Source organism: Rhinopithecus roxellana, chromosome 16 (assembly GCF_007565055.1).
Source record: "Rhinopithecus roxellana isolate Shanxi Qingling chromosome 16, ASM756505v1, whole genome shotgun sequence".
NCBI classification, from domain to species: Eukaryota; Metazoa; Chordata; class Mammalia; order Primates; family Cercopithecidae; genus Rhinopithecus; species Rhinopithecus roxellana.
The window spans coordinates 7,080,913-7,094,527 of NC_044564.1; the positions used below are offsets into that span (position 1 = coordinate 7,080,913).

At 43.2% G+C, this 13,615-nt stretch overlaps 1 protein-coding gene across 1 annotated transcript; it reads right to left on the reverse strand.

Moving 5' to 3' along the window:
- Window positions 1–991: 991 nt before the first annotated feature.
- PDCL (phosducin like) lies at window positions 992–11,788 on the reverse strand. Its single transcript, XM_010382475.2, has 4 exons — window positions 11,424–11,788; window positions 9,530–9,706; window positions 5,654–5,835; window positions 992–3,272 (listed from the first exon to the last, which is right to left on the reverse strand). Exons 2-4 carry the CDS (start codon window positions 9,699–9,701, stop codon window positions 2,721–2,723), a joined length of 906 nt encoding a protein of 301 aa, XP_010380777.1. The 5' UTR covers window positions 9,702–9,706; window positions 11,424–11,788; the 3' UTR covers window positions 992–2,720.
- Between the last annotated feature and the right edge of the window lie 1,827 nt (window positions 11,789–13,615).

Genomic DNA, 13,615 nt, shown 5'->3' on the forward strand with positions numbered 1-13,615 from the left:
CCTGGGAGGCTGAGGTTGCAGTGAGCTGAGATCACGCCACTGCACTCCAGCCTGGGCGACAGAGTGAGACTTCATCTCCAAAAAAAAAGGTCTAGGATTTCTCCATTACCATTACATGTCTGTTTACTTTTCTTTCTTTCTTTCTTTATTTTTTTTTTTTGAGAAAGGGTCTCTGTCGCCCAGGTTGGAGTGCAATCATGGTTCACTGCAGCCTTGACCTCCCAAGCTCAAGAGATCCTCCTGACTCAGCCTCCCAAGTAGCTGGGACTACAGGTACACCACCATGCCCAGCTAATTTTTTCTATTTTTTGTAGAGATGAGGTCTCGCTATGTCTGCCTTAACCTCCCAAACTGCTGGCATTATAGGCATGAACCACCACACCCAGCCCTACTGTATTTTAGAACTTCTGTTCTTGAAAAGCAAAGTCAAGTTCCCTATAAGTGCATAATACATTCTCATTTTCAACGAGAACAGAAGATGGTTTGTAAAAGCTATTTTTAAGTGTCCCTATTTGCCCAGTAATTCCTCTTCTAGAAATCTATGAGAATAATTCAAAATATAGCCCAAAACACAAAGGCATTAAGTGTTCAGCAAACACTGAGAATCTAAATATCCAATATAAAGAGATTGGTTAGGCCATGCAGGGTGTTCACACCTGTAATCCCAGTACTTTGGGAGGCTGAGGCGGGCAGATCACCTGAGGTCAGGAATTAAGAGACCAGCCTGGTCAACATGGTGAAACCCCATCTCCAGTGAAAATACCAAAATTAGCCAGTCCCCGGCATGTGCCTATAGTCCCAGCTACTCAGGGGGCCGAGGCAGGAGAACTGCTTGAACCCAGGAGGTGGAGGTTGCAGTGAGCCGAGATCACCCTATTGTACTCCAGCCTGGGTGATAGAGCGAGTCTCCATCTCAAAGAAAACAAACAAAATAAATAAATAAAAATAGAGAGACTGGTTAAATAAATTATTGTATATCCAAATGATGAAATATTACGAACCCACTGAAAATTATTTATTTAGAATTTTGGAAACATCAAAGTATTTATGAAACAATACTAAATAAGGAAGAGCACAGAACTAAATTCAATAAGTACTGAATGTTTTTAAAAATATTGAAAAAAAGACTGAAAGGAAATAAGCTAGACTAATAATTCCCTGTTTCTAATAATTTTCTATACATTCCACATTCCACCCTTTCTACTACAATGAGCTTTCTTAGTCAAAAAAAAAAATGCACTCTGTTGATTAAATACAGCAAATACTTTCAAGACCCTTTTAGTCAATTCCTGAAAATCCAGGAAAATCAAAATTGTGAATTTTAAGGCTAATATTTAATTCCAGATTACATTTCCCCTGACCCCAGAATATGTATTTTTAAAGTAAAAAAGCAAAAGGAAAAAAAATCAAATGATAGTTATTATAAATACACAGAAAAAAAGGCTATAAAAATGACTACAAATATGACAACAGGGATTAATTTTGGTTGGTGGAATTATATGGCTTTTAAATCTTAACAGTGTTTATTATATTTTCTACAATGAACATCCATCACTTTTGTAATTTAAAAAAAGTGTTTGCTATCTTTTTAAGAGACAACCATCAAGCAAATTATATCACATCTATATGATGGAATATTAACAGACATTTTAAAAAGTTGCAGAATATTTAATAATATGAAAAAAGGTCTGACATATTATTAGCTGACCATACTATAAAACAGTATGTTCAGAATGATCCCATCGTTTTATTTAAAAACAAAGTATCTACGTATACACAGAAAACACCTTGGCAGGAAATAGACCAAAATATTAATAGTGTTTTATTCTAGGTAGTAGGTAGTAGGATATTTTAATTTTCTTATTTTTGCTTCTGTTTTGGTCAATTTTCCTCTACTGAATATGAATTATTTTTCCAATATGCAAAAAAAACCAAAAAGTTTTTTAAAAAAATCTAGGTTAAACAAAAAGTTACCTTGTTAAACAAAAAAGAGACAAAGACAAGCGGGGCATCTTACTGAAAGATCCTCCTTTACAAAGATTTCCAGCCCCACTCCAGCTCTAATGTTTAAATCCATAAATTACTTGTCTTCCAACATCACCAAGTCAGTAAGCATCGACCCTTCCTGCTGTTCCAGACTTAGTAATGCTGGAGGAAGACATCAAATCCAGCAGCAGAGGCCACCCCTCAGGACCGGGTGCGGTGACTCACACCTTTAAACAAGACCCCAGTGGGGGGAAAAAAATCTAACCACCGTCTAGAGCTATGGAACTGATTACAAGTAAATATAATTTACCATTATCTGATTAAGAAAATGCACTATTTACACTGCAAATAACACACACTACCTACAGAATTATATATACTCTTGGACTTGGCAGAAACCTCTGAGACCATCTGAAGACAATTTCCAAGACATTGTCTTTAGGATGCTTTGTAAATATTGACAGGAAACAATAACAGAGATGTCTTGCCAGAGAATCTTAAGTAAACAGTTCAAAAGCCTGGCTTCCTGTTTATACAATTGTAAGTCACCTTATTGCTGGCTACAAGGTTATTCAGCATTCTGATTTAATCTAAGAATTTCTTGATGTTACACATAATAAAAGGGACTACAAAGAACAGCTGAAAAGCCAGAAGACAAAGAAGGAACAAAAATAAACAATGATATATGTATTCCAACCCAAACAATGAGAAATCTATGCAACTAGACTATCAGTTCAATCTATTTCTAGGTCGCTATCCTCACTGTGACAGGTGGCAGAGTTACGCACAGATGTGAGCACCAACACTTCCTTTTCTGGGAGTAATCCAAATTCCTGGAGAAAAGCTTCAAGGTCCACAGCAAAGAAATCATCCCCCAGCTGGTCAGTAACACGAACAAAATTGCCGATCAATTCACCCCCCTTATAGATCAGCAGGGCAGGAAGGGCATTCCTGGTGAACCGACTGCTGGCACCAATAACTGAGCTCTTCACCCTGCAGAACTTGACAGCTGGGTACTCTGCGGCAAGGCAGATCATGCAACCATTCATGGCTTCGGTCCCTGGAATGCCATCCTCGTAAATATGAACCATGATGACAATGCTTTTCTGTTCTTTATCAATCATGTCTAAAAACCCTTCTCCACTGGAGATCTCAAAAACCTGCTTGAATTGGGGCCCCTTGTGAAGCTGCTGCCGCATCTCTTCCATTCGCTGCTTCCGGTACTGCTGCAGAAACTCCTCATCATCTTGGTCCTCATTCATCATGGCAAACTCCTTCAGAGTCATCTGCAGCAGGACCAGCAAGTGAGCATAAATATGAAAACTGAACACTTGTGATAACAGTTAATATGGGCCAGGCGTGGTGGCTCACGCATGTAATCCTAGCACTTTGGGAGGCCGAGACAGGTGGATCACTTGAAGTCAGGAGTTCAAGACCAGCCTGGCCAACATGGCAAAACCCCATCTCTCCTAAAAAAATAATAATAATAAAATAAAAAATAAAAAAAGTTAGCTGGGCATGGTGGTGTGCACCTGTGGTCCCAGCTACTTGGGAGGCTGAGGCACAAGAATCACTTGAACCTGGGAGGCGGAGGCTGCAGTGAGCCAAGATCACACCACTGCACTCCAACCTGGGCGACAGGGGGATACCCTGTCTCCAAAAAAGCATAAAACAATAAAACAGTTAACATGTACTACATACTGATAATATATTAGGCACCATGCTAAGTACACTACATGCATTATATCTCACTGAATTCCATAACTCCATCGGGAAGGGGCTTTTAATATCCCCACTTTACAAACAAGGTTCCAAAACTTGACATTATTTGAACAAGTTAACCCAGTAAGCATAAGACCAGGACTCAAACTAGATTTTTTAAACCCATGTTTTTAACTACAATATCACATTGCCTCTCAATCCAAATAGGTGCATCATATAATCTCACTTCATGAGCTTTTTACTTTTTGTCAGTCTTGACAATATTTTATCTACTGTGTTTTTTTTTTTAAAGATAACAAGACATTACAGAATTTTAGAAAGAACTCTCAAAACCCCTGCCCCACACCATCCCCAAACACACACACACAGTCATATGGACTCTAAAAATTCTTTTTATTACCAGTCATACTAAAATAGTTTTGCTTTTATAGCAGCAGCTGTGGGTGTACCAATTAAGCTATAACCTGCTTTCGAGACTTAGCATGATTATAAGTATTTCCTCATGTTTCCAAATATTTTTATGAAATCATATATAATGTGTCACTTTGCTTAACCACTTCCCTAATTCTGCCAGATAGTTTCCAGTTCTGTTCTACTGCAGATAAATCAGTAGGACAGGAACAGCCTCTCTCAAGACTGATTCATGTGATGATATGATGTTGCCTCATTCTGGCCTCTCACCTCGGTATCAGGAAGCAGCTGTGAGCAGAACGCACAATGCCCGAGAGACAGCTCAAGCTACGAAAGCATCTTCCCTCTGCCCTGGTGCAGCAAGACATCCCCGCTCCTCTCATAAATCCTAACTCTGCCTAATGTTGCATAGATTAAGAGACCACACTAGATCAGAACACATGTTGTTACTGTATCATAACCAGCAACATTCTGAGTTCACTATTTTACTTATTGCCAATGTTCCTCCCATCTCATAGCCCTCCACTTCAACTCAGTCTACCACAGTGGCTTCTTCTGACCTACTGAAGTCTTTGGCTAAGTGTCATGTCCTAAAATCAGCCTCCTGGTCAAGGTGAATGACTCCCGGCTTAATCCTCTTATCTGCTCCCTGATCCTGTGTGGTATTTTAGCTTTGGGCCATAACTAAATGATCGCAGGCACTCACAGACATTCATCCGCAGTCAGAGAGCACCCAGGGAAACAGTGAATCCCTTTTAATACTGATAGGATAAGAGGCCATCAGGGGTCGGACACCATGGCTCACGCCCGTAATCCTAGCATTTTGGGAGGCTACCGTGGAAGGGTCACTTGAGCTCAGGAGTTCTTGGACCAGCCTGGGCAACAGAGACCCTGTCTCTATTAAAAAAAAAAAAAAAAAAAAAAATCAGGGACCTACTTCCAAGTATCTTCCAGAGTGTCTGTCTGTTTGCTTATTATAATGCCTCCTTAGAATAAATTCTCATGAATAGGCTTCAGATGAAACAACATCATGGAAAAAACAGGAATATCTGGGTTAGAACCCTAGCTCCTACTAGAATTTACCAGTTGCATTGCCCTGAACAAGCCTCTAATGCCCTCTAAGCATTGCTTCTATCATCTGTAAGAAGGGGATAATACCACCACCCTCAGAGGGTTATTTCTGGCCCAAGATAAAACCTCAATAAAAGAAGGGAAACTAAAATTTACTGAGCACTTTCAATAGGCCAAACACTGTGATAGGCATATTAACCACATAGCCCTGTACAGGGAGGATACTGACATCATTTAACCATTGAAACACCAGATTCAGAAGGGAAGAGACTTTCCCACAGTCACTAGTAGCAGAACTGAGATTCAAAGCTGGGTGTGTTTGAGTTTTGACAGGGCTCTATGATTTCCCCTGCACTGCACAACTTCTTGGAGGTCAAATCAAGCATGCTCCATCTCTTGAATCACTCACCCACCTCTAGCAGCCACAGCAGCCTCTAAGAAAAGCCTGGGTACTGCTAATTACCTTCCCACTGATCTTCTCCTGGAGGTCTTTCTGTTTCTGTTGCTCCTCCTCTTCATCCAGATGGGACCTGCAAGTCATTGACAGCTTCTTGATCAGCCTTTCCATCTCCCGACACTGCTCCTCCTTCTGCTCTGTCTCCAATTGCTTGAAGCGGCGCCAGTCATTGATCACACCTTTTGGGCCTGAGTAGGGTGAACACGGATGTGACCAAGGAGAATGGGCAAGGAATTATGGACCACCTCACATCTGTAAGTAGGAGTTCACATCTGCCTGAAGCTTGCTTCATCTATTGCACAATTATCATAGGGACTCTGTGCACTCTGCCACAGGGCAGAGTGGCCTATACACAATGATGTGCCCTGCAACAGTCTGCAACAAGGGCCAAGCTAATGCCCAATATTAGGAGATGAGTTTAAAAAATTATAATCTACCTACTGAAAGGAAAATAAAGCAACTCTTAGAATAAAGCAGCTCTATGTTTCCTGCCATTAAAGATATTCCAAATATATCAGGTTATTACAAAAGCAAAATGTAGAATATCATAGTATAATCCTCTAGTTTCTATAAAAAAAGAACTGTATGTATGTACATAATTTGTGTACATAGACATGCATACATGTTTGTGTATACACTTGTATGTTCATAGAAAAAGAGTTTGCAGGATATATAAACTGTGAACAGTGGTTGTCTCCAGGTAGTAGGATCTAAGGGGCTGGTGAGAGAGATCTTTTACATTTTTTTTCTGTACTTCTATATTATCTGAATTTTTTTTTTTTTTTCTTTTTGAGATGGAGTCTCACTCTGTGGCCCTGGCTGGAGTGCAATGGCACGATCTCGGCTCACTGCAACCTACGCCTCCTGGGTTCAAGCGAGCCCCCTGCCTCAGTTTCCCGAGTAGCTGGGACTACAGGCATGTGCCACCATGCCCAGTGTTTTTAGTACAGATGGGGTTTCACTATGTTGGCCAGGATGGTCTCCAACTCCTGACCTCAGGTGATTCACCTGTCTCAGCCTCCCAAAGTGCTGGGATGACGGGTGTGAGCCACCGCACCTGGCCTCTGAATTTTTTATAACAAGATTGTGGCAGGTTGTGTTACTGTTCTATTATTCAAGCTACCCTTAACCCCCACCACGCCCTGTGCTGCTGAAGGACTTATATGTCCTTGCCCCTTGTTATGTGACTTATGGTACCTCCTGTGGGATGAGTACATATATCCCCAGCCCATTGATGCTGGGCTTGACTGTGTGACTTGCTGGCCAACAGGATTGTGAGCAAACATGAAGTATGCCATGTCTGAGCAAAACAAAAAGTATGACGTGTATGAGTCATTCCATGTTTCCAACAGCTCCTCTCTTGCTCTCTATGCTTCACCATGAAAACGGTGTGTCCCAAATATAGGAACACAGCCAAATTGAGGCTGTTACTCCTTCAGCCTAGCTCCTGGATGAAAGAACATATGAAGCATAAGCAGAGCTGCCATTGACCTATAGGCTGCATGTAACATGAATGAGATATAAACCTTTGTTGTCATAAGCCACTAAAGCTTTGGAGTCTTTTGTTACCACAGAAAAAAAATAAATCTATATGAAGACAACTTTCAAATGCTCCCAAAAAATACTTGAAAGACTTGAATAAATGGAAACGCAATACCATGTTCCTGAACAGACATACTCAACATCACAAAAGTGCCAATTATCCCTAAACTAATCTATATATTTAATGCATTCCCAGTGAAAATACATGAACACATATATGTGTCCGGCTCCTAAATTTCCTTTGGAGAAAATAAAGCAAAAGTTAATTGAAGAGGTTCTAGCCTTACCAAATACTAAAATATAACATTACAATAATTAAAAACAGTATGACACAGGCCAGTAAAAGACCAATCAATGGAAGAGACTACATAGTACAGCTAAAGACCCAACATAAACAGATAAATTCAGTACATAATAAAAGTGACATCTCAAGATAATAAAGATGGCTTATTCACTAAGCGGTACTGAAACAACTGAGTAGCAATCTAAAAAAAAATTAAACTGGAGCCCTACTGCACCCTGCATCAAAGTGAATTCCACATGAATCAATATTTAATTGTAAAAAATGAAATCACAAAAATACTAATGAAAAGTATAGAAGAACCTTTTTTTTTTTATTTATTTATTTTTTTTTTTGGAGACAGAGTTTTACTCTGTTGCCCAGGCTGGAGTACAATGGCATGATCTTGGCTCACTGCAACCTCTGCCTCCAGGGTTCAAGCAATTCTCCCACCTCAGCCTCCTGAGTAGCTGGGCCTACAGGCGCATGCCGCCACACCCAGCTAATTTTTTGTATTTTAGTAGAGACAGGGTTTCACTGTGTTGCCCAAGCTGGTCTTGAACTCGTGAGCTCAGGCAATCCACCCACCTCGATCTCCCAAAGTGTTAGGATTACAGGCGTGAACCACTGTGTCCAGCCAGGAGAACGTTTTTATACAGCAAAGTGAGATCCTTTATAAAGTAGGGTGAAGAAAAGGCTTTTAAGTAAAAAGCAAAATTAAAAAACTATAAAATACTTTTAAGTACATAAAAATAAAATTTTTCATTCAGGAAAAGAACATAAAGTCAAAAGACAACAAGAAACTGAAATATTTACAACTCATATCACAGATTAATTTCCTTTATAGCTCCCCAAGAAAAAAGGACTAATCATGTAATTTTTTTTTTTTTTTTTTGAGACGGAGTCTGGCTCTGTCGCCCAGGCTGGAGTGCAGTGGCCGGATCTCAGCTCACTGCAAGCTCCGCCTCCCGGGTTTATGCCATTCTCCTGCCTCAGCCTCCGGAGTAGCTGGGACTACAGGCGCCCACCACCTCGCCCGGCTAGTTTTTTGTATTTTTTAGTAGAGACGGGGTTTCACCGTGTTAGCCAGGATGGTCTCGATCTCCTGACCGCGTGATCCGCCCGTCTCGGCCTCCCAAAGTGCTGGGATTACAGGCTTGAGCCACCGCGCCCGGCCTAATCATGTAATTTTTTAAATGAGCAAAGGATATAAAAATCTCTCTTAAAATTATGAAAAGAAGTTTAAGTTCCCTCTTAAAAAGACATATGGGCCTGGTGCATTGGTTCATGCCTATGGGAGGCTGAGACGGGATGATTGCTTGAGGTCAGCAGTGTGAGGCCAGCCTGGGCAACAAAGTGAGACCCCATCTCTACAAAAAATAAATAAATTAGCTGGGCACGGTGGCAAGCGCCTGTGGTCCCAGCTACATGTGGACCCAGCTTTTTAAGAAAGGAACCTCATGGAAGCTGACGCAGAAGGATCATTTGAGCCCAGGAGGTTGAGGCTGCAGTGAGCCATTATGGCACCAAGGCACTCCAGCCTGAACAACAAGGTGAGAACTTGCCTTTAAAAAAAAAAAAAAAAAAAAAGGTGGCGGGGGCAGAAACAAACCTACAATGAATTACTACAATAACAAAGATCAATGAGTTTCATAACACAGTAGCAGGACAAACATATGGAGAAACACAGATTGCTGATTAAACTATAAATTACTGCCACCTCAACTGATAGCAATTTGACAATATTAAAAGGTACAAGTGTAAATATGCCATTTTTAGGAATTTGTACTACCCATATACTCATACTTGTGATTTATGAGACATCAAACTATTAATATGAGATGCAGGATTCAAATCCAGGCCAGTCTGTGTTCATTACCATGCTGCTATGCAGATACATTTGTATTGTGCACTAAAAGCCTAGAAGCACACATAATGAAAAGACTAGGTTATCTCTGAAAGTGGGACCAGAGTTAAAAATGATCAGGAGACTTCTAATTAATATGTATTTAATGTACATTTTTTTAAGCCTGTTCCCAGAGCCCAGCGTTTCTCAGTACCTGTGTTAACTGAGATGCCTTCGCCTGCCAGCTCAGCCGCTGCAGGAACAGAACTGCTGGCCGGGGCACCTCTGCCTAGATCCTTGTCCTCGTGGTCACTGTCCTCATCCTCACTGCTGCTGTAGTAGTACTGCAGTTTCTCCCCCAGCAACTTATCATCAAGGGTAGTCATGGTGCCTGGAAAAAGAAAGCATATCAGGTTCTTTGCTGATTTGAGCCAGATAGACATGAATCTGAAGCATGGGGGCTCGCCTGTGCTGAGATACTACAATTTACAGCACACTAAAAGTGATTATTTTCATAACTAGAATCTTAACAAATCCCTACCGTTACCCTGTGTGTTAGGGTTTATCACCCTCTTTAACAGAAGGTGAAACTGAAGCTCAGATAAAGGAAGTATCTTCACCAAACTTAACAGCGAATGGTGGAGCTGGGACCAGACCCCAGAGATTCCTGACTCCAAGAGCCTGAGGTATAAATTACTCTCATCTGAGTAAGTGTACAAGCCACCTGCACTGGCTCGGAGGAATCTACTGAGTAGTGGTTTTATCTGTGCTTTTAGTTTTCCCACCAGCTAAGACTGCTGCCTAATTGAAAAATTGGGTAACTATCCCCAGGAAAAACTTCAAAAAGAGGCACCAAGAGTACAATGCTGAGTCACTATTTGTCTAGGCAATCACTCTCTGTCACCGGCCTTCAACCTCTCAGACAACACCCTGAGGGCTTGGATGGATGGTTCTGAAACCCTACCTATTCTGACAGGTTAAAAGAAGAGCCCATACAAAGATTGTAATAACTCCCAAGGGTTTAAAGGACCATGATGGCCTGGATTGCGCCGGTAATCCCAGCACTTAGGGAGACCAAGGCGGGAGGATCACTTGAGACCAGGAATTCGTGACCAGCCTGGCTAACATGGTGAAGTTGTCTCTACTGCTTAAAAAAAAAAAAAAACAGATGTGGTGGCGGGGGTCTGTTTTCCCAGCTACTCATGAGGCTGAGGCACGACAATCGCTTGAACCCAGGAGACGGAGGTTGCAGTGAGCCGAGATCACGCCACTGCACTCCAGCCTGGGAGACGGAGCGAGACTCTGTCTCAAAAATAAAAACTAAAAAAATAAAGGACCAGGCTTCTGCATCAGAAGCAGCCAAGGGCATTCTGATGAAAAGATGCAGCTTAGCCCCCAGAGGCCTGCTTGAGAATTTAGCAAGAACGCGGCTGGCGGGGAGGAACCCTTCTAGTACTCCTTCCCCTAAGTAGTCCTACATTATGCTGCCTTAAAGACTTATCACCGGGCCTATCATACCCCATTTACAAAGTGACTCTCTCCCACGGGGCAAGTAGTTCTTGACAGTAGGAACCTCTAGTCACTGTCTCCATCCCCAACGCCCAGCACAATGCCGCTGCACAATTTGCTAAACCAGCAGCCTGGGTCAACGGGAGAATCGGAGGACTCCAGCAGTCAGATGCAAAGGAGACAGGGATCATGGAGAGATAGGTGGAGGTGCCAGGAAGGGACAACACCAAACTTAAGGGACAAGGAGGTACCAGGAATGGGCCAAGCGAGGGGCACACCGGCGGCGGAGAGGAGGGAAGGAGTTGCGCTCCTAAGGGAGGGACCGCTGCGGGTAAAAGACGAGGGCGGGCCCCGTGAAGACAAGAGCAGAGGAGGCGGGGCCCCCGGAAGGGAAGCGGAGGGGTGTGTGGAGCTTTTGCGGGAAACCTGGAGAGCCCGAGGGAGGTGGAGCCAGAGGACCAAAGGGGACGAGGAAGACGCGGAGACCGTGGGGGTCGAGACAGCGCGAAGAAGAGGGAATTTTACCCAAGCTCGCCAACCCCACTCCCTCCCATAGTCCACGGCCGCTGCTGCTTTCCAGTGGACCCCAATGCAGTTACCCGGTCTAGCTCGCTCCGGATCCCTTTGGGCCAGCAGCTCCGGGCGTCAGAAGAAATGGAGCACTCACTTAAGAGGAAGAGCAGTGGGTCAGCGCCCTGAGCGCTAAAGAGACAAGCCGCCGGAGCCCGACTGCGCGGACCAATGAGGCGACCTTCCTGCGTCGTGGCGGACGCGCATTGTCCAATCAGAAGCCGCTACTCCAAGCTGAGGGACGGCGGAGAAGCTACGGGTCCTACCTTGGAACAAAACACCTCGACAACAACGCGCTCCTAATTGCTTTGTTTTGGTTTTAATCTGGACAACGAAAAAGTGAATTGTACGGCCCAGCGTCAAACAATAAGAAAAATGTATTCACAGGCCGGGCGCGGTGGCTCACGCCTGTAATGCCAACACTTTAGGAGGCCGAGGCGGGCTGATCACTTAAAGTCGGGAGTTCAAGACCAGCCTGGCCAACGCGGTGAAACCCCGTCTCTACTAAAAATACAATAATTAGCCTGGCGTGGTGGCTGACGCCTGTAATCCAAGCTACTCGGCAGGTTGAGACAGGAGAATCGCTTAAACCCAGAAGGCGGAAGTTGAAGTGGGCCGAGATTGCGCCACTGCACTCCAGCCTGGGCGACAGAGCGAGACTGTCTCAAAAAAAAAAGAAAAGAAAAGAAAAGAAAAATGTATTCACTTCCCTTCGAAGTTTCCGAAGCCATTCCAAATTTTATTGGTTCTTCATCGCATCACGTCTATTTGACGGAAAAGTGACTCGGGGACGTTCGGTAATTTGCCCGAGAACACAAATCCGTCAAGTACAGGGCGTAGATTAAAATAATTTTTTTTTTTTTTTTTTTTTTTTTGACGGAGTTTCGCTCTTGTTGCCCAGGCTGGAGTGCAGTGCCGCGATCTCGGCTCACTGCAACCTCCGCCTCCCGGGTTCAAGGGATTATCCTGCCTCAGCCTGCAGAGTAGCTGGGATCACAGGCGCCCACCACCACACCAGGCTAATTTTTTGTATTTTTAGTAGAGACGGGGTTTCACCATTTTAAGGCAACAAGCAGCCAGGAGTGGTGGCGCGCGCCTGTAGTCCCAGCTAAGCAGGAGGCTAAGGCGGGAGGATCGCTCCGCCCAGGACTTGGAGGCCAGCCTGGGTGCCAGAGCAGGAACGTAATGTGAAATCCGGAATTGGCTCCTGGTATAGAAAAAGGACATGGGGCCGGGCGCGGTGAGTCACTCCTGTAATCCCAGCACTTTGGGAGGCCAAGGCGGGTGGATCGCCTGAGGTCAGGAGTTCGAGACCAGCCTGACCAACATGGCGAAACCCCGTCTTTACTAAAAATACAAAAATTTGCCAGGCGTGGTGGCGCACACTTGTAATCCCAGCTGCTGGGAGGCTGAAGCAGGAGAATCGCTTGAACCTGGAAGGCGGAGGTTGCAGTGAGCAGAGATCACACCACTGCACTCCAGCCTGGGGGACAGGAGTGAGACTCCGTCTCAAAAAAGATAAAAAGGACATGAATGGGACAACTGACAAAATTTGAGTAAGGTCTATTAATTCATATTAGTAGTATTTGTGTCAATAGTTTCAATAATTATACTATGTAAGATGTTAACTTTTGGAGATTCTATTAGATAAAGAATCTAGGGAAACACTATCCTATTTTTTCAACTTTGTTTTCTTTTTCCAGAGTAAGGTTGTGGTATTTTGCAACTTTTTTTCTTTTTCCTCAGGCATACCTTGTTGTCTGTTTTTGCAACTTTGTTAAAACCTAAAATGATTTCAAATTCTGAGTCCTTGTTGAAGTATCCAATACACAACCGCGTGAAGTTGCTCATAGAAAGCTTTGGGTAAATTGGATCATAGAAAATATTCTAGAAAGATACACTGTTTAAAATAGGGCGCTTAATTTGGGACAGGGGATCTTAATTTGTGGTTCTAGGACCACCTGACATTGTCTACAAATTTGCGTACCTGCCTGTTTTTCGGAGAGGCTGTTTGTTGAGGCCCTCAGGGGAGTAAAAAAATAACACACACAAACACACACCCATTCAAGAACATTGTATTAATAAGTCCATTTTCATACTGCTATAAAGAACTGCCCGACACTGGGTTATTTATGTATTTAAGACGGAGTCTTGCTCTGTTGCCAAGGTTGGAGTGTAGTGGCACAATCTCGGCTCACTGCAACCTCTGCCTCGCAGGTTA

Coding starts and splice junctions, on each gene's coding strand:
- PDCL (XM_010382475.2), bottom strand. CDS start 9,701: ATGACTACCCTTGATGATAAGTTGCTGGGGGAGAAACTGCAGTACTAC. Junction 5,836..9,529: donor AGGCATCTCAGTTAACACAG/GTACTGAGAAAC, acceptor CACCCTACTCAG/GCCCAAAAGGTGTGATCAAT. Junction 3,273..5,653: donor AGGAGAAGATCAGTGGGAAG/GTAATTAGCAGT, acceptor GTCCTGCTGCAG/ATGACTCTGAAGGAGTTTGC.